General features: G+C 43.4%; 1 protein-coding gene across 1 annotated transcript; it reads left to right on the forward strand.

The window, feature by feature from the left end:
- The first annotated feature begins 3,495 nt into the window (after positions 1-3,495).
- On the forward strand, positions 3,496-23,232 carry LOC119390444 (mRNA export factor GLE1). Its single transcript, XM_037658065.2, has 11 exons — positions 3,496-3,704; positions 4,254-4,517; positions 5,393-5,541; positions 7,201-7,261; positions 7,347-7,414; positions 7,987-8,261; positions 8,847-8,978; positions 10,274-10,386; positions 17,031-17,237; positions 18,856-19,046; positions 21,591-23,232. The coding sequence occupies exons 1-11, from the start codon at positions 3,579-3,581 to the stop codon at positions 22,051-22,053; spliced, it is 2,049 nt and encodes a 682-aa protein (XP_037513993.1). The 5' UTR covers positions 3,496-3,578; the 3' UTR covers positions 22,054-23,232.
- The last annotated feature ends 427 nt before the right edge of the window (positions 23,233-23,659 follow it).

Raw genomic sequence — 23,659 nt, forward strand, 5'->3', positions numbered from 1 at the left:
GAAGCAGTCGAAATCGGCGAGTGATGTAGCAACCGATGCTTTGCCGGTACAGTGAACTAAAATATATTATAGTTCACTACAGCCGGTACGTACGTTGCGGAGGTGGCGGAGGTCCAGGGGTCACTCACGTCACTACAGCAGATCTGGTGTGACGTCACTACAAGTTTCGTTGCCCTTCCTACAGAGCTGCGTCAGTGTTGGCGCGCTAGCGATGGGTCTCGATTGGAAGAACGGGCATTTAACTACACTTTGGAAGTGAATTAAAATATATTCTAAACGTTTGCTGTGTCCGACCCTTCGTGTGGAGTGTCCTTGCATACAGAGGAAACCCACAACAGGCTTGTTGTAGCCGCGAAATTTGATCGCACCACCCCTTTAAGCAGCACCGCCGTGTTAAAGAAAGACAAAAAGAAAGAAAACATGCTGTGTCTCGTTCACGTCAGTGCAATTTGTTGCGCTGTTAACACCAACAGCATAATGGGAGCAGTTTGGGAAAACACTTAGCAAATAACGCATACCATGTACATTTAAGGCGAAGCTATATAAACTATAGGCGATTCGTAACACCGCGATAAGTTAACTGCTCATTAGCAGGTATGTGCTACAGAAATTGGGCAAACCCCACTACTCATTACTGGTGCTCTAAAAATAAAGTCAATTAATTAATTTATAAGTACATTAATTAACGTATGAATAAATGGTTGAGTGAACAAATGTGTAGATAAATAAATGTATTATTGAATAAATAAGATTATCATTAACAAATAAATAACCTACGCGCGTCACTCCTAGCCCGCGCAAATCGAGGTGGCAGTGCTTTAAAGGAGCATTCGCTAAATTCAAGAGGGGACTCTCTGTACCTTTCATAAAAATTCAGTGCCAGCTCTGTGCCGTATGCTACACAGCTCCACTGGTCATCCGCCTACACAGAATTTTGACGTTGGCTCCCTCCTGCAAGCTGCAAAAGGGAGCCAATACCGCATCGTGTGATACCGGTGTCACACTGTGCACAGATGATCGAGATTAAGCTCGATCTTGATCAATCAACTGTTCAACAGTGATCGGCTCCCTTCTGCAGCTTGCAGAATTCGTCCGTGTCCGGGGATTGAACCCGGGCAAAAAGAAAGGCGTTGGTCCCAGATTCGATCTCCGGAACAAGACGAAGGATTTTTCTTCAACTGTATAGGTTCTTTTTCTGAAAAATCCGTATTTCCTAGAGGCTTCGTGCTACGAACGGGTGGTTGTCAATCATCCTTTTGAAGAAGTTCTGTTTGGCGGGAGCAGCAGGCATGCTGCAGTCATATATGGAAGGGTTCGTCTTCTTTGGTTGTTCGGGGTACGCGCTAGTGTTGCTACTGTGTATTTTTCTGGTGGCACTCCGTGAGAAGCGCCTGTGATCAAAGCGCCGCTCCTGGTTTATGTAAGCTATCGGCCAATAGCAGCAATCTGCTGTATTGCGGCTCTCTGGAGAAAGAGTGTACGGGTCTCTGTATGGTGGGAGGGCGCTTGAGAAAGAGGCAACTTCGCGCCCCACTCGTGAACTCTCCTTGCCAGGCACGACTGCAAGGTTTGGCTTAGCTGTTCACAGCAGTGTTTGCTTTCTGTTGCATGTGTTTTTTTTTTTCACCAAGCATGAGAGGGGGCACAGGACTCATTTAATTTAGCATTGAAACAATCGTCCAAAACATTGCAAGTGCGAGGTGTGTACGCAGCCACTTTCCTCCCTCTTGCATCCAAATCAAATTGGGTGGTTGGCTGCAATTTTATTGCATTGTCCTGCAGGGTTTTCGGCAACCCGGGCTCAGGTCTCCCACGATGGGATGTCGAGATGTAGGCTCAGCGCCGCCTTGCGGGCCTATTAATTGGACGGCTCAGAGTTGGTCGCCGAGGTCGTAGCTGCGCAGAGCGGCGGCCCACCTCAGCGATAGGGTCTTGGAGTTTAACTCGTGATTGCGTTGCGCATTACATTCCCATAGCATGTGTTAAAGTTATCTAATTTCAGCTTATTTTTAACCATATTGGTTCGTTATTATTAGTTTTGTCCTTGATTACACCAATGAATTATTTCTTAAATTATGCATTACTTGACATACTTTGAATATAAAAAATTCCATTTCTAAAACAAGGTACCACCCGTTTCATGGCCGATTCCCCCGCGGTCGGTTGCGTCAAGTTACTAGAAAAACTAAACATTCAATTCCATCTGTCTGCGTGGCCCCGCACTAGTCTTCTTGTTCTGATGTGATTATCTACATGCAGTGTAACCTCGTTGACACGATTCTGCATAGTACGTCTTCCTTTTGTTTTTCCCGGCCAACGTCCAAATAAAGGAGCAATGCTTTTTTTTTCTTACGGTTAGTCAGTTTTCACCTGAAATATAATATGATACGACCGCAGAAATAGCCTTCTACATGGGATCTCTAGAGCGCATACCTTTGTGTACCATTGTGCTATAGCCTAATATTTTCAAGACTCGGCCACTCCCTTACATTGGGTATGAGCCATGTCCAGAGGAAAACGACAACAACAATAACAGCGACCCACGATCGAACACGTGTTGTTCAGTAAATTGAGTAGTAGTAGTACTATAGCCTCTACTGCATGCATGGCTCATACCCACTCTGGGGGATTGGCCAAGAAGTTGAGGACACCGCAGCTTCTTTTTTCAACTTCCTGAATAACTTTTCTACGGACATTGAAAAGTTTGTCACTGCAAACACCTACTTTGATGCCTTTTGATTGGAGATATACTTTGGATAATACCATTTTCGGATGATACGTTTTATCTAATGGTTTCAGTGAAACATATATATAAATTTCACTGTATATGACTTGAGTTGGACTTTGACGCGCCTGTTCATATCACTTGTATGCGCCTCGTCTTTTCATGCACCGAATATACCAAAAACGTGTGTTAATTTACTGAGTTTAATTTTAAAGGATAATGGATTTTTTGAAGAGGTTTTCAGCACAGCCCGGTGCTGTATGCCCGGACCGCAAATGATATATCAACCAAGTGTTGATGACCCATTATCTGCTAGGAAAAACGATCAGAGACATGCAGTATCGTAGGACAATAGCAAAGCAATTTATCGTGCGTTGTATTATTTCATTAATTTTAACTTGCATATTTATTGCTTGCGGACGCTGTTTGCACACGAAAAGTAAAAGCTTTTGCTTACAAATCTGAAGCTTTGCACCGAAATATACGTTGCTTGAAAGGGTCCTACTCAATTCATCAAAATTCTATCAGCTTCAGATGCGACAGAGCTGTAAACTTGACGAAAAATCCACTTACGACAGTCCCTGTATTTTATAAGTTTCTGTGAACAAAGCACATCAATTTCGGTGCAGTGGTTGATGAGAAAACCGGTTGCGCCGTTCAAATACCCCCCACCTTTAAAACGTCCGCTTGAAAACCGAAACCGAAACTGGCTCGTTGGCTTGCTTAACTGTGTATCCAAAGTCAATTCTATCCGTTTTTGAGTGTCAACATCTGCGGGGTCTCGGCCGGCCTGTCGGTTCTCGCGTTTAAATGGTCAATAATTGTTTATATCAGCGTTGATTCTCAATTTAAAATGGATTACTTATCTTACGGTACGCGCCATGAGGCCTCTACGGAGGCAGTCCTGGCAGCGCTTCGAGAAAGCAGTAAAGGAAAGCTAGTCTACGAAAATCACTGGCCGTCGAAAAATTATTGGAAGGTGAGCCTTTGGAAGCGTACACTTTTGTGATGCATGTTGGCGAATAATAACGCGTCCTTCGCGCTTGACCGTGCTCGCGCGATGCACCGAAGCCGTAGAAACGTGTTTGCCTTTGCGACATGTTTCCTGTCAGACAGTGACACTCTGACATCCTGTGTGAAAACCAGCAGATAATGAAGCCAAGGAAGTAGGGGACGTTAAGTGTACTGTTTTTAACTGTATCGTAGTAATTATAATATAGACGTGAAGAAATTAAAGTGGACGAGAGGACGAGCGCTGCCGTAGCTCAATTGGTAGAGCATCGGGCGCGTTATCCGAATGTCGCAGGTTCGCTCCTTGCCGGCGGCAAGTTGTCCTTTCGTCCACTTTACTTTCCTCACATTTATACCATAATCACTACAATACAGTTAAAAACAGTACAATTAGCGTTCCCTATACCTTCACCGGCTTCACTATCTGTTGTTTTTCATTGACGTTGTATCAAACAAGAAAAACGAGTCCTTAAAAATTCTCTTTCGTTCGACATCCTGTGGCACCTTGACATCGCAGGATGTTCTTCCAAGCAAGCCCGTGCTGCACTTCGACGCGAGGCTGTTGCCGACACTGTTTCAATATGACGCCGAGCAGAAAGATGCCGTTGACGGTCTTGAATCGCTGGACGTCACTCCGAGCGACCAAAGTTCCGGCGAGTTGGCCTCGGACACGCAATCGCCGAAAAGCGACGACGCACAGGACCTGTATGCGTACGTGAGCGGCTCGGACTTCGACGTCTCCATACACCAGTACGAGGAAGAAAGACTCAACAGCGTCAGGGTAATTGCTCTCTACCTACCCTTTCATATATAGTCTGTTATGCTGTACAGCATAACTCATATCACTGCTCGTATCATCCCTTACATGATATGAGCAGATGTCACTGCTCATATCATCGCTTGCAGAATTTACTTTGTCTTGGCACTCTTTGGCCACAACTGGTACTTGTGCCATAAAACATTACATATAATCGTCTTATCATGCTCAAGGTGGTGTTTGTCTGTAATATTGCTCTTATTCATCCAGCGGGGAATTAGCTTTGAGATTGGCATTAACGACCGGGGTTACATTGTCCTAGATTAATCACCTTGCGAGCCACAGAGCATATGAGATTGTGCTGCTGAATGCGCGAGTATGCGTAGGCCCTTTTCTGCAATGTGCATTGATAGCTGTAGCATCAGGGCACTGGCTTTGTGTTGAGTAAGCAATGCCAGACGAAGTTTTGAAAAGGTGCCCATAAATTTCAAGAGGGTTTATGGAAGGAACGTAACTCTGTAAGTGTGACCATTTAGAAGGAAAATGTTTCACCACATAAGAAACCGCACAATCTCTGTTTTGTTTGCTTGTGTCGATGCACTTGTGCCTTTTACTTAAGGAAAAAAATTTAGAATCCTCACTTGCATGAACATGTTTGAGTTTGGTTGTTTTTCTTAATTTTACCTGTACAATATTGCATGAATAAGTGAGTCTCCTTGTTTTACAAGCACTGCCCTAACGAAATTTATTGATTTAATATGTGCGAAGGAGGTTTTTGTGATGTTTGATTTGCTTTCATTTTGCAGTTTCTTGTTATTATACTTCAAGTATAGAGCCACCATCACAGTTCAACATATTGATAAAGTTCTCTATTATTCATGTTGCACGAATCCTTGCAGGAGGCGATGCGGAAGCGGATTGCTCAGTATGAGCAGCACAACCACCGGTGGGAGGAGCAGGCCAGAAAGCACCTAATGTTGATTGAGCAGAACCAGACACTAGAGTACCAGATGCAGTTAGACAGGCTCAACCAGGAGTACCTCGAAGGGTACGTACCCTCTTCTTATCTCACAGTGACTTCTTTAAATGTGAAAACAGCGTTTATTTAGCTAACACGACAGGTTTGCAAATGGCTGGACAATCCGGCTTCCACCATGACATCGCCCACACGAGCACACACCTGTGCACGCACGAGTGATGTCAGTGCAGTGCACATGTACAGTGCACAAATATAAGTACTAAAAGCATTCCAACATCTAAGTTTAATGAGGTGCACACCTTACCAAGCATGCTGACACAAAAATGTTGCATCTTGTTTTTTCTGTTGCAGTAAGTATAGCTAATGACCCACTTGTCACAGCTGGAGACCTCGTTTGCTCAAGCGCACAATGTTTTAATTGTTTGCAGATGTTTCTATAGCGCTTAGTCACAGTTTCAGAGAGCACCGAGAGAGAGGCACACCTAGGGTATTCTTTTTTTTGGAAACACAGCTGGCCACATGAGTAGAGACAACAGTTATGCATGTAGTATCATGTGCATATTAACACCGCGTTGAGTACTGCAACAGAGAGCACGTGCAAGGAGCATGGCTGTCAGCACAAACTCGTGACATAAGTGGTTGTTGGTTGACATCAAAACCAAGTTTATACTGATGTTGTGAGGTGCTCCATTTCACGCTGAGTTGCATGGCACACAGTTTAAAATTGATTTTAAGCATGTTCTAGGCAGGCCCGTAGCCAGGGGCAGTGCCCTAGGACCCCCCCCCCCCACGAAATTCTGATGTGGGGGGGTGTTTACGTAATAAAAATTGGTATTTTTCTGAAATAGCCAAGGTCTTCAGCCTCCCAAAAAAAATTCGGGGCTACGGGCCTGGTTCTAGGCTATATTGGCCATTGCTGTTTTGTAGATGATGTGTGCATGTCCACACTAACCTATCTCACAAGTTATCTTGGCTTCAAAATTTTGTGCCAGTACTCCTTTATGAACATCCAGCATGCAAAAAAATGTGTTCAGATGCACGGCACGCTTGCCACAATTCTGAAAGTTTCCTCAAGAATTTCGTTTGTGTAAGCTTGGTGTGTTTTCAAATTTTGGTCTGCATAAAAAGCATGGTGTGGTGTTTGAAGCTCGGCTTTGTGAAGAAGGGTATGGGGATAGGGTTAGGCTACTTCTTTTGCCCCATAGTGGGTGCTGTTTACAGTCCACAAAAGTTGTTTTTAGACGTCTGGAAGCTTGGTCCTTTTTCTTGATGTTCAAGTTCAGATGTGTGTGTGTGTTGGGGGGGGGTAAAATACTCTCGCCAACATTTTTTTATGCTTGTCTATGCATTTGCAGTGGATGAAATTGCCGCAGCTGTATATGTATGTGTTGTATGGTGTATAACTTCACGTGTTGATAGAATGTACGTAGCGCCTAAGGACAGCATTCCGATCTTGTCCGATCATTTAGCAAAGCTTCTTTGCGAACATGTGTGCAAATCATCATAGCAAGTTACTTTGAGAAAGTGAAGGCACATTTTGATGAAGCTTGTGTGGGTGCACTCTTTAGTTTGCCTAAGCGAGTTACAATAGACACAGCCTGATGCCCCTTCTTTTTAGTCAGGATAACTGTACACCACAGGATGTGATGTATTTCATGGCAGGTCTACGAAAGTACTTGCACTGTTTGTGCAGTGCTTCACAAATAATGACTTTCATGTTCTCTCTAGGCTTCGAGAACTTGCAGAGAAAAGTCAAAAGGCACGGGAGCATCACCAGAGCCACGTTCGGGTAAGTTTCTACGCACACGTCGGCAGCTGCCTTATTTTTCTCGTGTTCACAGCTGCATTCACTCGTTTGTGTGTTCTCCTTACAGCACCTGAGGAACAAAATTAAGGAAGCTGAGCTGAGACAAAAGCAGGAGGAAGAGGAAGAGAAGAAAAGGTCAGTTGTACCGTCCTCGTGAGCTTGTTCGATTTGTGAATATTGTCACTAATGTTCCAGTAGCAAGGTACCAAATCCAAGGAATACCTTGTCACAAGTGTGTGACATGCCCCTGGGATGTGCAGCGAGTGCTCAAAAGCGTGTAATTCTCAAGCACAATCTTCAAACTCTTTTTAAGTGTATTTACTGGTTCTATGTCAGTGAACGTCACGCCGCGTTCCATCCCCATGCCACCACGTAAGCAGGCCCGCTTACGTGGTGGCATGGGAGTGGAACGTGCAGTGAAGTTCACCTTAGGAGTGTGAATTCTCCTTAGGAGTGTGCAATAGTAGGAGCCGATTTCTTCTAAGCCTGCATGTTGCTTCGAAAGACTTTGCTGTTGGCCTAGTTTGAAACACATATGAGTTAATGTCTTTTTGCACAGATGGGCGACTTGCAGCCACACATACACGCACCCACAAGCGGACATCTTGGCTGGTGTAACTAGTGTGGATGTTTACATGGGTAGCGAGTGTGCCTCTTTGTGCTTTTTCAATGATCTGCACCCAGCTCAGCCGCTTACTGTCGTGCAGGGAGGCCGAGTCAAAGCAGCGAGCGGAGTCCCTGCGCTGCCAGTGCAAGGAGATGGAGTCCACGTTGGCATCGGTGCGAAAGGCCCTCGGGGAGTGCGCGTTCGCCTCGTTCCTCGCGACACCCGTCGACGAACACCGGGGCCTGCTGGACCGCATGGCCCGGCAGGTGGCAGCCTTTGGCGCGCTCACCGCTGTCTCGCGAGAGGACCTCCGTCGCGTCCTGGACTTTGCCACCCAGCTCAACACCCTGGTCCACTCAGTCGTTGCCGACGTTGGTGAGGCTGTTCTTCGTTATTTTTTTTTAATGCCTGAGCATTGGAAGTCTTATTACGAGCAAGAAGCGTGCACGAGTTGTCCAGTAGTGCCCCTAAGATAAAAAGAAGGAAATGAATAATTAATAACTAATAAAAGGTCATACATTTTGCATTTTAAATACGAACACACCCGCATTGTATCATTCTTTACGGTGCGTGGGGCCCCAATTTGAAAAATGCGCTTTCAACGACACCAAAGCCTGAGCGCTCGTGATCGTGGGTGCCCCCCCCCCCCCCCCGCTGTGGGCGCTAGTTTCTTATGGTATTTAGGCGGCATTTCGGACTGACACAAAATCGTTCTCAATTAACGACACTAGCATTAAGTATACAATGCGTGAGAGCATTTACGATTCAATTTCGGGATTAGCAGACACAAAGCTACATATTACAGTAAAAAAGTCGCAAACAAGACCTTCGCTGTCAGGGGTCCTTTAATGTTAAATTCCCCAAGCATTAAACCTATTTGCATGTAACTTTCGCCCACAATAATTGTTGAAGCGTGTGTGGTGGCATTGCTGACTCATCAACTGCCATTGACAAATGCAGAGCAAGCCACCAAGAAAGGAATGGCACTGCAGAAGCAGGAGCAGCCGAAGGCCGTTGAAAATACGACCAATGACGTCGAGACGCGCGTTCAGGAAGCAGGCCACAATACTCAGTCGCCAGAACCATCGCCAGGTAAGTGGAGGTATTTGAAGTCGTACGCCTCTGTAATGAACGCATCTACCGTGAAATTACTGGTGCAGTGAATGATGTCTAAGATCTTGGCTGTATTGCAACCGTTAGGGCATGCGACCTCCACAATGAAGTGACCCTTATGACAAAGCCCTCTGAACACCCCGAGCACTTTGTTGTAAAGGCTTTGATTGTAATTTCCACTAGGCTTGCTCATCTAACAGCTTCGTTTTATTCTAGGCTGTGCAGTGTTACAATGTTAAGTTTCTTTTTCATATTTTGTGACTGTTTCATTCGTGCACCTGAACTGCCCATTTGCATAGTTTGGGCAACTTGCTCCATGTAGTAGTTATTAAACTGTATTAGCAAATGCCAATGTTATAATAAATTGTGTGATATCGTGAAGTAAGTCTTAAATGTTTCTCACTCATATCTGAATGTAAAGAATGTGTGCTTACTGGAAATATAGTACGTAGGTAGTGAAGGAATTTCTATGTGGGATGCAATTTTGTTACGCAGTAGCATAGCTTTACTGTACTAGAATAAATAGCAAACGCTCGCTCTGGCGCTCATGATAGCATTGCCCACCATCTTAACAGGTTTCGTTTTCAGCATTCTAAGACTGCCACAAGTCCCCTTCAACAAACAATCTACCTTGTTAAAAGCTCCTTGCTTGAGGCAGCCAACGTGCTCTAGCTACTGCTAGACGGCACCCTTATTTTAGAAGCACAGATAGTAATTTTCTGTAATTTTCTATGGCTGATATACGCATTGAGCAGCGTTGGCCAAAATTTCAGCAAAAGTTCAGTCATTAATTGCTTGACAACATCTGCACTCAATACACAGAGCTGTGTGAGCTGAAAGTCACATGAAGTCAATGTTGCCACAATGTTGACTGTGCCAGGATGTCCCCAGTCTCACCACGTTGATGGTGACCCAACAACAGTCACAGTTGTCATCGTTTGGATTAAAACAAGGCCTGGGTGATGCCGTATAAAGTGTAATAATGATGCCACAACTGGTTTCTGATAACTCAAATAACATCAGAAGGCAGCTTCGGTTTGCTCGCCGTAGCACTAAGCCTAAAGCCCTGCATAGCCACACCACTCACTGTATGTCTTGGATGAATCTAACATGCTTGCCTTTGATGGATGCCTGTGGTGGATCTTCACTGCCCATCCATCTCATCGCGTTATGTTAGGAAAAGCCGTCTACCAACCTGGATCCAGAAGCCTAAATTGAATGTTGCAACTTCCTAATGCGACGGTAAGCGTGATCGAGCATTTCTCGGCTGTCAGCTGCAGGAAGCATGGGCCGTGTGGAGACCAGCCAGCTGAAAAGGCACGCCGACATTTTGGACAGACTGGAACAGTGGCAGGCCTCTTACAAGGAGCTCACCCAGGACAAAGCAGTAAGATGGAAGCTTTTGTCTACGGCACTCGCTCTTTTGGTAACAAAACTGAGATGAGCCTGTGCCTATATTTTGCTGGCATCTCGCTGAAATGAAACTGAACACCATCCTTTCTATATAAACTTGCAGAGGTGCTTTTTCTTTCTCTTTAATGACCTTGTGTTTCACTGGCCCCATATTTGGTTAGGCACAGTAGAGTTATGAGCTTGAGATGTTGTTTTGTAGAGATATCTATTGCCCATGTACATCTCATTCAAACTTTTTGCAAATGAATTTAGATTTCTGAGAAGATAACGTTTGACTGGTCATTACAGCATATGTACGATGTACAGTAGCGTGAGGACGTTTATCGTGATACCCATTAAGGCAGGAGCATTGCACACAACAGAATTGTTGTTTATAAGAACGAGCAGTTGTATGCAGAACGAATACAGAATGCAGGCACCGGTCACCAATATTGAAGAACAGAGAATTTAAAATTTGTATCTCAGCATCAACTTCATAATTACGGCACATGCCACACAGTGTAGGGAGGGATGAAATGCTTGCAGTGTAATAATTATCAAGGATGCAAAGTAATCTCTGTTCTCCGTTCAAGAAAACTCGTGCATTTATTTTGCATTTTGTTGCACGCAACTTTTATTGAAGCTGGCATTAGCATCTCATTGTTTGAGGCATATCGGGGACAGCGGGACCCTACCTAAGCACTGTATGCCCACTTAACATGAAGTTATCATGCTGAAAACCTGTTTACATTATTAATCAGAATGCCAGCAGCATCCTGTTGTTGTCATTATTATTATTATTATTATTATTATTATTATTATTATTATTATTATTACTTTATTATTATTATTATTATTATTATTATTATTATTATTATTATTATTATTATTATTATTATTATTATTATTATTAGACGTAATCTACTGTGACCTGAGCAAGGCTTTTGACGTAGTCAGCCACACACTGATTATGGTTAAACTTGCGAACTTTGACGTTGACTTGTCGATTGTGAATCTCTTGCACAGCTATCTGCTCAATAGATCTTGTTATGTTGCCGTAAATGGCCAAACCTCTTCTTTGTATAAAGTGACTAGTGGGGTCCCTCAAGGGTCGGTATTAGGCCCACTCCTATTTTTAATTTACGTTAATGATGTTTCTTTTGCCATTCGTAATTCTTCTTTCCTCTTGTATGCCGATGACATCAAGATATTTAAGGAAATTCATTCAGTTAACGACTGTCGCTTGTTGCAGTCAGATTTGTGTTCTTTTTCCGAATGGTGCAACGGCAATAACCTTTCTCTAAATACCGCAAAGACAAAATTCATGTCTATCACTCGCAAAACATCTAGCGTGTCATTTCAATACTTTGTCAATTCTGTGCCGTTATGCAAGGTTTATGAAATCAGTGATCTTGGTGTTGTTGTTGACAGCGCGTTAAACTTTTCTTCTCACGTTAAGCGTGCTGCTATGCGGGGCCTTCGTTCTCTCGGATGTGTTTGTAGAATATCTCGAGAATTCAGGTCTCCCATGGCCCTACACAAATTGTACACGGCAATATGTCTTCCGCAACTTGAGTATGCGTCCGTGATATGGAATGGCATTGCTCAATCCAGCGGTAACACCATTGAACGAGTCCAGAAAAAATTCCTCAGCATATATAACCATCGCTTTGCTAAAAATGACTCTGGATCTCGTTCAAATACTGCTGAGTCATTATCACTGCCATCACTTCACTGCCGACGAAATCGTTCTGATCTCTTATTTCTCTACAAGCTAGTCCACGGTTTCATATCCTGCCCTGTACTTCTCAATTGTGTTAATTTTCGAATTCCGCGTAAGTTAACCAGAGAGAACAGACCGTTTCATGTACCCGCCTGCTTCTTCCAACACTCTACCGTTCACAGAATACAAAGTCTTTATAATATTAATTTTCTTGATCTTGACGTTTTCATAGTCCACAATCACTGTTTTTATCCGAGCTTTGCACTGTTTTGACATAGTATGGCACAGTGTACAAAGTCTTCCCTTCTCCGTCTTTCCGCATAGTTGTATATGTGCAATCTAATTTTTTATTCCCCTTCAATATTTCTCATATTGTCTTATTTTACTCCTCCCCTTTAGTGTTCATTTCTCTTTGTCTACGTGTTTTTGCTCTTTTTATTTCTGAAGACTGTCTGTATTGTATTGTTTATTTTTATTGATTTTATTTTTGCGTGCGCCTGCACAAAGACCTCACGGTTGTTCCTGGGCACGTTAAATAAATGATTGATTGATTGATTGATTGATTGATTATTATTATTATTATTATTATTATTATTATTATTATTATTATTATTATTATTATTATTATTATTATTATTATTATTATTATTATTATTATTATTGAGTTGCTTTTGTGTTTGCAGTTTGTATCCTATGCAAGGCATTGCTGTCTTGAGAATTAATATATACTGTCAAATAAAGCTGCAGCAAGACCACGAAGTTATCACTTCTTGTTTGTCGCTTTAAATAGACTTAGCAGCATGGCAGTTCGTGGTAAATTACTGCTTCACAGTGGGATTAGATTAAGACATCCATGAAGGTAATGAATAAATCAAGAGAAGGTCACAGCAGGGTTTTTCTGGCGAGCACACTGCTTTCCTTCAAACAGTAGGCATTCAAGTGGCTTATGAAATGCTTTTGTAGATTTTTAATGTGCTTCACTAGTGCTGAAGTGCAGTAAAGAAACAGCAGAGGGGGTGATTACAGCTTGCCTCCATCTTTTCTGTGGTGGCTTTCTCATTGCCACAGTACAACAAGCTTGTTTTCCGAGAGGATGTCCACCGACAACCTTTCAATTTTCACGCTTCTCTCTCGTTCTTTAGTGGCTGTGATGCTTGCTTTTGCAGATGTCGCTCGATTCTCTCGTTGAAGAGCGGTAAGGTTCGGCTTTCTGTTGCGCATTCTTCGTGGCTTAAAAAGTGTTTAGGCATCCTTCATATGTGTGACAAATTATTGCCACGCCACTTCAGTAGGTTTACGAGTGCCACTGCTTCCATCACTGCAAAGTGCATTGTTGTGGGAGGCTGCGATTGACAAACGACCTTTCTCGATTTGGAGACGGGATCCAAATTATGGGCATGGTGCTCAACATAAGACATCTCAGCTGTCAGAATATCATTTGGCCAGTACGTCTGATTGACACTAAGGAAGAATAATAATTATAATAATAACAGTAATAATAAATAATACGTAGAAGAAGAAGAAGAATTGATGAACAGTCTTATCTGGAAAGCAACGCTACTACAAATTCAGGAATTTGGGGAATATGGCACAAAGAGTGGACAAATAGAAAATCAACAGGATTACTATTCTGAACTAAGCAAAAGGATTGTGTAGCCAGACATGTAACCTCAAAAGGTGCCCGTATTATTTCTTGTAGACCAAATTTGTTACCTCAGTGTGGGAATTTATGTGCGGGGAACATAACACGAAGCTCATGGTAGCGTTTTTGATGCGCTAAAGCAGAGCTTGCTTTTTTTTTTACAGTTCAGCAGACCACTTGTCAAATGATGAATATGTGAACTAGATTATAACTCCTGTCGTTATTTGCTGCGAACGTTATTTCTATGTTAGGAATAATAATTATCAAATTATTTTCATTTTTCTTCGTGTTGCATAGCATTTGGGAATTCTGGAGTTTATGTTGATTGTTGATACTATTCACTTATTGTTTGGTGGGAGGTGTCGGAGGCTGGCTGGCATTTTGTGCAACATACTGATTCATTCACTGAAAAGAAATCATTTATTGGCGAGATGCACAGTTAAGTGCACGACATTGAATAATGTTTTTTTAAGTCCGTTGGCTGCACTCAGTAAATTAAAGTGGAAACATTGGCTAGTTGGTTGCGCACATTTCAACGGGCAACTGCGCTCTGGATGTGGACGGAAGTTTAGGCAATTGAAGACACCACACAGTGCACTGACTTACAAGTTATTTCTTTAGTGCTGTGTGCACACTTATATACACCCAAAAACATCATCGCAAATAAGAAAAAAAAAAGATGTGAAAACACAAAGGTTTGCTTGTTTTGAAGGTTTTCTGTGTAAATAAACAAGCATGGTCATGGTAATCTCACGGGGTCAACGGTTTTTCGGACAAGTTGGTACTTTCTTTTTCGCAAAGCCCTACAGCAGGCTCACTGAGCAATCTTTCCTTCATACGTTTGTTACTTTCTGGGCTTCAGTCATTTTCCATGTAATTTGTTTACTATGTGTAGCCAAAACCTCGCACTACTCACTCATACTGAGGCCAGCAACTGCATGAGTCAACACCTAAATGACCATTCACTGCTTTTGATACATTGTAAAGGTGTTCCCGAAGCCTCCCATGTTATATATTTGAATTGCTTGCTATAAGTTCCCATTAAAAGGACACTAAAGTGAAACAATGAATCGGTTTAGCTTGACAAATTGTACTCTGAGAACTCTAATGTCGATAATTTCACCATCATAGGTTTATTAATAGAGGAGAAAATCAAGCTCACAGTTTCACTTTCAAATTTCGTGCCGAAATCTCCTCATGTGACGTCATGGATTTTAAAGTGTGAGTTTTGTACTTTGGCAACATTGACTCAACAAAATATCCTGAAAAGTCTACAGCCCCCTCAGAGGACAATGTACTTCATTTTTACTGACTGGGAACTAAAGGGGACCTAGCAGATGCCGTCAAAATCTATGACGTCATGACGTTTGGTGCGGAAATGTCAAGGTGGCGTCGCCACCCACATTTTCTTTTTGAGAATTTTCTCGCTTACCAAGTGTCTTCTCATGGCAAGCATGGTTATTTTGGAATTGTGAAAGAGTAGTTTACTAATATGAGAAAAATCACTTTTCTCTTAACTGTCCCTTTAAGTATTGTTGTCCCTACTCGCTAATTTCTATTCTTCGTGTGATCATCAAGTTGATCAGCAGAAAATTACTGTATGCCTTTATCTCTTCACTTGTTTATAGTACCATATGTTCTCGCACCCAAGTCATTGCCGATGGGTCAGTACAGCACGCTATTCGTAAGTAGGATTTCACGAGTGGCTGCAGCAGTTTGACGTGCAAAAAAAGGCGTTCACAGGCTAAAGAAAAGGTGTCACTTAGCTGAGGAAAAGTTGGCTGACTGGCACTGTAGAAACTGACCGCTTGTTTATCATAAGTTGTCTGTACCTTTAGTTGAGAGTCATTTCAACTCTTCATAGCCCTACATATACTGTTGCGGTTCCGTTAATTTGGGTACAAACTTTACGGCTACTTAACAGCTGTATAGTGGTTTGGGACATTACGGTTGTCCTGCTCCGATTCATTCACAGGCATTGTGAGCTTTCTTGTTAGAGGCTAAAATGTGATGCCTTGAATCATACCTACCAAGTGTGTCACTGCCAGGCTTGATTATTCCAAGGCTTCTGCGGTCTATAGAAGCTGTGAAGCTGCTCAGCTTCTCTGAGAAAGTGGATTCCAGTTACAGGGGTTCTAGTATGCTTCTTCCTTCCTTAAGGGAACATGCACGTGGTTGCATTTCATTATTAAAGCTCGGACTATAAGTTTCAGGCTTTTTAAAACATGTGGCATTCATTCATTCTTTCACTTGTATTAGCCTAAAGACCCCTTGCGGGATATCACAAAAGGTGTGGGTGCACGAAAAACAGTACAAAGGTTGTCCACAATGCTAGATTGGAGAACACTTCTTACTTGAAGTGCTCTTTGAAAATTTAGGCATATGTAGCAAGCCTTGCTATGCTTCTGATTTCTTTAGCATCAATTCAATTCAGTTATTTTCATAGCACCCATGAATAGCTAAAAGCAAAGCAATCAGTATTCATAAATTTTTTTATATACTTGAAGTGGCAATGACAGTTGTTACATGCTCTTAGAAAGTTAGGAGTGGGACAATATTCGTAAGTTGCACATACAATTCACTCTTTCTAAAAGAATGTTTCCATGCTTATGTATGCGCGCTCTACAGGAGTTATTTTAGCAGAGTCGGTCTATGTCGTGTGCCCATCATGTACGTATACCCGTGTTGCTTGTCCCATTCACATTGGTAATGCAGTCCTGAGCAGTGCCTTCTTCAGTGGATGAGTTTCAGTGCAATACCCCACCTTTTTAATGGTGAACATGAAGCGTAGGTTTGCTTCCCGGACATGATGGCCACAGTTCAGTGGTGGGAAAATGCAAAAATGACTCTGTACCAAGCGAGTTTTATGTACAAGTTACAAGAACCGGGAAGAGCCTAAATGAATCCAAGGCACTCCATTTTGTCTGACACAGTTCCTGCGCTGTTATTGGATGTTCAGAAAACACATGAACATTACTGACCAGTCATTTGTGTGGCCTGGGGTCAAATTCACAAAGCTCCTCTTCAGTAAGCACTCTCTGCCATTTGCCGGTTCACTAACAATATGTGCAGTGACAGGATTGGCTGCATATTTTTCTTATAGCATTTATAGCATTAGGGCTTTTCTTGAGGACATAAGATTTGACATCTAGCGAAGACACTTTGCTCTGTTGAGAGGCAACACTTTGTCTCTGTTAGCCAGAGCCGACTGTATGTTTATACCCACGTCTTCTCTCTTTTCTCTTCCTTTTTTTCACCCCCGTGCCTGAACCAGCAAAAGAAGTACTGCTTTGACCTTCTGAAGGCAGTCACGATCCCTGTGAACGCATTGTCCACTTCGAGCTCGATAACGGAGAAGTTGGAGCAGCTGAGCGCCGTGCTCTCGGGCAAGTCCTTCAAGGCGGGTCCCCGCACGATCTCCACCAGCTCCCATCCACTGGCACTGCGCTTCTGCCTCGACAAGCTTGCCGAGAAGATTGTGGTGAGTGGCCGGCGCGTTTGGAGCCTACATTATTGCACTGCGCTTCTGCAGTCGTCTGACCAGCTTTTAATGAAATGAAAGTCTGTCAGGTATTCTCATGTCGAAGAATGGAAATACCATTCATTCACTTTCACATTCCAGCACATTTTTTTAATAGCATCATGGATGTACGAAAGAAGGGGAATTTAAGGGCTCGTTTTCTTCGTTAGACACAACGTTAATGAGAACTAACAGACAATCAAGCCAAGGAAAAGTATAGGGGATGTTATTCGTAGTAATACATATTTGTGGTAAGTATTTGTGCATGTTTTCATTAACATCATGGATGCAGAAACTTTTCTAATGGGCATTTCACCTTAACGTTGTCGTGAGCTGTTGAAGGCAGCTTTTAACTTAGCAATGCATAATAACTTTTTAATGTAATAAGGGCTCCACCACTGATAAATCTGCATTTAATTTTAGTTTTTGTCCATTTTGGTTTGGCAGTCCACCAGTTGTGTCCGTGAGGGAAGTGTGTCTTCCGCATAGACTGTGAGCCAATTAAGTGAGTGCCGAAAAAGCACTCACTGGCCAAAATTGAATGGCAGCCTTGCATTTCGAAGCCAGTCTGTCTTCTCTATCAAAGGGGAAATGTTGGGAGACACTGTAGCAACTACAGGCATTTAATTGTTGCTGGTGGTTTATCATTGAGCATTGACAGCATGGGGCCACACACGCACTCCACTGCAGGCACGTAGGTAAGCAGCCAAGTCAAAACCCTTAGGTGGGGCGCTGCATCTCGTTGTTGGATGCATCAAATGTGCCAATAACAGGAGTTAATCATGAATAAGCATTATTCTTTTCTTTTTTTTTTTACTATATAAGGTATTGGTTCATTATCTCTGCCGTTCATTATTGGTGCTTTTGAGTGTACTGCATAACTTGCATGTGGAACAAATGTCAATCGATGCTTGTGTTGGAAGATCCCTGAAGTGCGATTGCATTGGCTGAGTAAGGTTATGTTCGTGTTTGCCGCTGAGCCACGTCCACTTTAAAAAGTAATAACGCTCAGATCATGAAATTGTGGGTTTTACCGCTGATAATAAGCACCGTGCAACTTTCCGAGGAATACTAAGTCACTGCAGTGTAGCTGGAATGAACACTGAGCAAGCCATGTAGACACGATGTGACAGTAATGCAGCTCTTTTGAATTATTGATAATCCATACAAGTAGTAAACACGGCGTTCTGTGGGTGCAGGCAGATTAATGAGTTACTGGGCACCCTTGGCCAAGCGGGCTCCTTCGTGCTGCTGTTCTCCTCCACAAAACTGCGTTTGCTCCTTCGTTTACCATCCCACAAATTTTTTCTGCTTGCTCAGTAAAATTGATGAAAGCTGAACCAAAGGTGTTGGTGACAAAGGCTTTATTTCTTGTTTGTATACCCCATTCATTTACATAGATGCTTGCAGTCATGAGTCCTTTGTTGGCCCTGGAATCCATGTTTTCTAACAGTACATGAATCAGTGCTGCTTTAGTGATGGCAGACATCCCACACTCCTGAAAGCGTTGTTAGCTTCGTGCACGTGATTAGCTGCACCAGCTGAGTGTTTGAGCATTGCATTGTTGCCTCTCTCCCAGCTGCAAGGTGAAGAGCAGATTGTGTCCAATGAAGAGACTGCCTTTCCCGTGGCGGCACTGGCAGTGGGCCTCTGGTGCCGCTACCCCGACCTGGGCGACCTTCTGCTGGGACACTTCTACATGCGCTGCCCTGCTCTGGTGCCCGTCTTCTTCAGCCGCAGTATGGCCGCTTCGGAGAGTGAATACCTCAGGTTGGTTCACGTCTACATCTCGATAAGCATGCCGTAGCAGATAAGTGCAGCCTGATGGGTGGTCGGCAGGCCCTGTTGTTCGCTTGACGCATGAAGTTGCCACCTCCACTGTACAATGAAGTTAGTACGATATGGGCTGTAGGGGAAGTAAAAGAAAGAAATTATTCCTTTTTATTTCGTGTGTGAAGTTCTTATTTCGGTAAAGTATTGAAGTTTTGGTCATTGCTGCCTGTCATGCCGTGGGACATGACTGCCATATAGCCAGTAAGGTTCTCCGCTAAAATATTAAAGAGAACTCTGAAGCTGCAATGTTTCAGCTAGCGTGGGAATGATGTTTAGTAGTAACATGGGCATTTATCGTAGTAGTTTTTTGTGCCGGTAACTTCAAAAGTTCTTGTGACAATATTTACTACACCTTATCTACATTTATCATGCTTAGCAATCCTAATTTTCAAATGCAGAATGCAGTAAGATCTACGGCACTCACAGAATGAAAACTGTCAATTTAGGGCTCAATAATGCACATGATACTCTTGTTTTCACCATTTTTAGTTTGTGTCACATCAGCATGAGGTCAGCTTGCACACTTACATGAAAGCCAACATAACCTTTCGTGGCTAGATTCTTAGTAACATGGCGTGGTTATCTCCAGCAATCGCTCGTACCAGTTGCTATACTTAGTTTCGATGTTGCATTTCATTCCATGAGCACTGTACATACATAGTCATCACAAATTATTGCATTTATGGTTATGAAAAATATACTCTTCAATACAGACATCAATGAGAACACTGACCAGCACATCGTGCTCATCTGCCCTCTTTACCCTCTTGATCATTGGTCATTTTTTACTGTATCTTTTTCCTGAGAACTATGAACTAAGTGGCCAGGGAACAAGATATGTCATATTTCATTTATAACTCAGTGTTTTGTTTAATGCAACCACTTTGCAAAGTCACAAAGCTGTGTGAAGGCAATAATGACAAAGTTCATGCAAATCCGTGTGCTACTCTTCCTGTCCATGCTGGCCAAACTGCCATGCTTGCAGCTCCCATAGACACTAGCATCACACTTCCCTTTAGTAAAAAGTAGGGGTGTGCGAATATTCGAATTTTCGAATATTTTTCGAATAGTGTTTGCTATTCGATTCGATTCGCACTGAAATTTTACTATTCGAACTATTCGAACTTCCCAAAGACAAATGCAGTCAACGTCCGGTTGAAAGTGACCCCTTCAGATTTTCAATATGCTTCACCTCATCACACCCCCTATTGCGGCAAAGCTGCCTTTCAAGCTCCGCTACGGTCTCAAATGTATTAACTCAAGAAAACGCTGGTTCCAATATGGAGATGAAAGATGTGGCAGAGTTGGGGGCTCAGTTCATGCTGTTTTGGACCTGAAATTCGGGCAGGAAGTCCAAAAAATCGGACGCCGAAGTTTTTTAGCATCCAAAATTTCAGATGTTCGTATATATTGACGTCTACGAGGCAAATTTGGAACTTTGGACTTGAACGGAGCACACCCTTGTCTGCCACATCAGTTGGCCTTCCACAGAAGTTGAAAGAGGAGGAGAGGCTGAGGAAATGGCATCTCTGCCTATCACGTGTAAAGTGTTGTCGGCAACACTTTGGTTGCACCAAATCATGTACATAAATATAATTCGGCCTCTACACTGCCTCATTCTTGATAAGACAACTATGAAACACCACCCGGCAGTGCTTCATCAACCTAGCAAAAAGAACACTTTCATGTTGCTATCTCGTAAGAACATACTTAGGGATTCTCTGCAACTTTTTCTGTAATTTCACTTCGAATTATTCGAAAAATGTTTGAGAAATATTCGAAACTTATTCGAAATTATTCGATTCTATTCGCACTCAATCTTTATTATTCGAATTCGCTTCACACCCAAAATTTTGCTATTCGCACAGCTCTAGTAAAAAGCGCTATGCTCTGACCCTTTCCCTGGTGTTGAGTAGTAGTATAGTTGCCGTCTGGATAATTGCCTACCTTGCGCTGTGTGAACCAATCACAAATGTATCTGTCAGTGAAAACTTCGCTTGCTTCTAGTTGCAGTTTTGACACCAGATGAATGCACTTGTCAGTGTTAATATTGTGCATAGCACATCTGTTTATTGGGGGTTGCTTGAATGTTCGCATTGAAACACAGCTGTCTGCAAGTGAAATTTCTTGGACATTTGTGGGAGCTTTTGTACAGTTTTTGTAATTTTCTGTGATATGAAAAGGAACATGATTGAGCAAGCCTTAGTAGCTCGCATGGGGGATGTAAAGTGAAGCTATACTTCTTGAGCTCCTCTCAAATTAAAATTCTACTTCTTGCAGTTTCTAGAAAGTAACATTCATTCTCAAGTGCTGCAGGTTTTGTGGAATTTTATGCTGTGGCTTTCTCATCCTGAAGCTGTTACGGTAGAAGGTTGGGACGAAACTAAACTGTTCTGCAAATGGATTACCCGAAATCTGTAGATTCTTGTAAGAATGTTCCTTAGACAACGATTTCTGTCAATTCTTCATCTTTTAACGCAGGTTGTGTGGCTACAAGTGCACCGAAAACAACCTGGAGACGGAGAGCCAGTTCCTGAGGCGCATTACGGGCCTCATGCGCCTGTACGCTGCCCTGCTGCAAACGCCACTGCCCCCGTGGCACAAGCCTGCAGACGGCGACAGGTCGCGCCAGCCGCCGGGGCCGGAGCGCGGCTGGCAGTGGCTGGCAATGTACCTGAACACGCCGACCGAGGACCCCGACTTTGCGGCCACGCTGATCTGCACTTTCCTGGAGGTGGCCGGCTGGGCGCTGGCACGGGACTACGGCCGCCAGTTCCGCAAGGTCCTGCACGTGCTCTGCAAGGACTACTTTCCGCGTCTCAAGCAGCTCGTGAAGACGTCGAGCGGACCCATTTCGCGGCTGGAAGCATTGCTGCAACAGGTGCTCCGCAAGGGACACTTGGCTCGGCCGGAGGGTAGCCTCGGAGCCCAAGCATGGAAGTGAGCCAAAGCTGCCAGGCGTAGACTTCCAAAGGCTACGTGAGGGGTGCCTCCAGTGTCGCCCTTGACCGACAGGATCAAAGTCTGTCCCCATGTCCACCTCTCCTGTCATTTGTCCTACTGCTGTATGACAACGGCAAGACACACATGCAAAAGCTAACTTGCTGCCTCTTGTTGTTGGTGCATAAGCTGTGACTGTGGTACTAAACTGCTGCCAGATGGCAGGACCAATAAGTGTTGTGACCGCTGCTTCGACGTTAAAAGTTTTGCCTGGCCGGTACTGTAATCGTACACCTTCCACTACAGAGTAGTGGGTATGACCAGCATCTTGGCGCATTTTACATGATGAATTCGACAAAAATTCTGTGTGCATCACAAGTTCGACAGTATGCAGCCATGATTGAAACCTATGAGTTACATTATTGCTCATTAGCCAAAGACTCGGCTTTCCACTACATAGTTTGGTCACCAAGGTTAGAGCTACAGTTTGCTGCCAGTGGACAGGAAGATCTGCTCACATTTGGATGTATGCTTTAACTGCCTTCTATTATTGAATGGAAAGCACCCTTGGGCGGATGTGTTGCTGGCGGTGATGAAATCTTACTAGCAGTACTAAGATAACATATTCAATTCTGATCCAAACAGTGGTTAAGCAAAGTCAACAAAACATCAAAAACAGACCAAGTCGCACTTTGTAAACGCTGTAGGTGTGGCGGAAAATCCATCTAGCACTTCACATGCATCCATCAGGCCTGTTCTTTAAAAGGCCTGAACATGTTTTCTTTAGATTTTCACAGCGATATTGCATTGGAAATGCCGATTAGGAAATCCTTTCGGTGTGTGCATGTTTTGCTGGAATGTGTATTTTATGTTCATGGTGAATACTTAGCAGGCTTAATTGGAATTGAGCTTTGTAGTGTTGGCATTGAGTACGATGAGCTGAACATCGAGATGTTGTTACTAGAAGTGGCAGTGTTAAATTATTAGCAAAGCTTTCTTCTAAATGATGGGACTGCAGCAATTTAGGCTTTTACACTTGTTCTTATACTTTTGAACCAATTCAATTACAAGACAAATTAAATTGTCAAAAGAGCCAGTTTTGGTGCACTATCATTAGGATGGTCTCATTCAGGCCACGCCCTAGAATATGTGTAAGTGAAGATCATGTGATCGCTGTCTCATCCAAGTACTGCATGCCGACTGGGCAGCTCGAGGCTTCGTACACAACCGAGCGCTCCTTACGTCGACTGCAGCAGACCCGGAGCCAGTTGACCTCCAGTATGCCACAATACTGAATTACCACAGAGGGCGACGCCTACGGTATCCACCAACTCATCAAAAGCTTGCAACGAAGGAGGCCACTGCATGGCGTAGACTCCAAACCGGAACCTACAAAAACCTACACACACTACACCGCATGCACCCCACATCTTACAGGGATGAATGCCCATGGTGCGGGGCCACACCAACCCTGTACCACATTACATGGGAGTGCACACTACACAACCTCAAACACCACAACATGAACACCTCATGTGAGCAATGGGAGGCACTGCTGTCCAGCCCGGCCCTCGATGACCAGATCAGACTCGTTCAGAGAGCAAAGCGGA

Source organism: Rhipicephalus sanguineus, chromosome 4, assembly GCF_013339695.2.
Source record: "Rhipicephalus sanguineus isolate Rsan-2018 chromosome 4, BIME_Rsan_1.4, whole genome shotgun sequence".
In the NCBI taxonomy this organism is placed as follows: domain Eukaryota; kingdom Metazoa; phylum Arthropoda; class Arachnida; order Ixodida; family Ixodidae; genus Rhipicephalus; species Rhipicephalus sanguineus.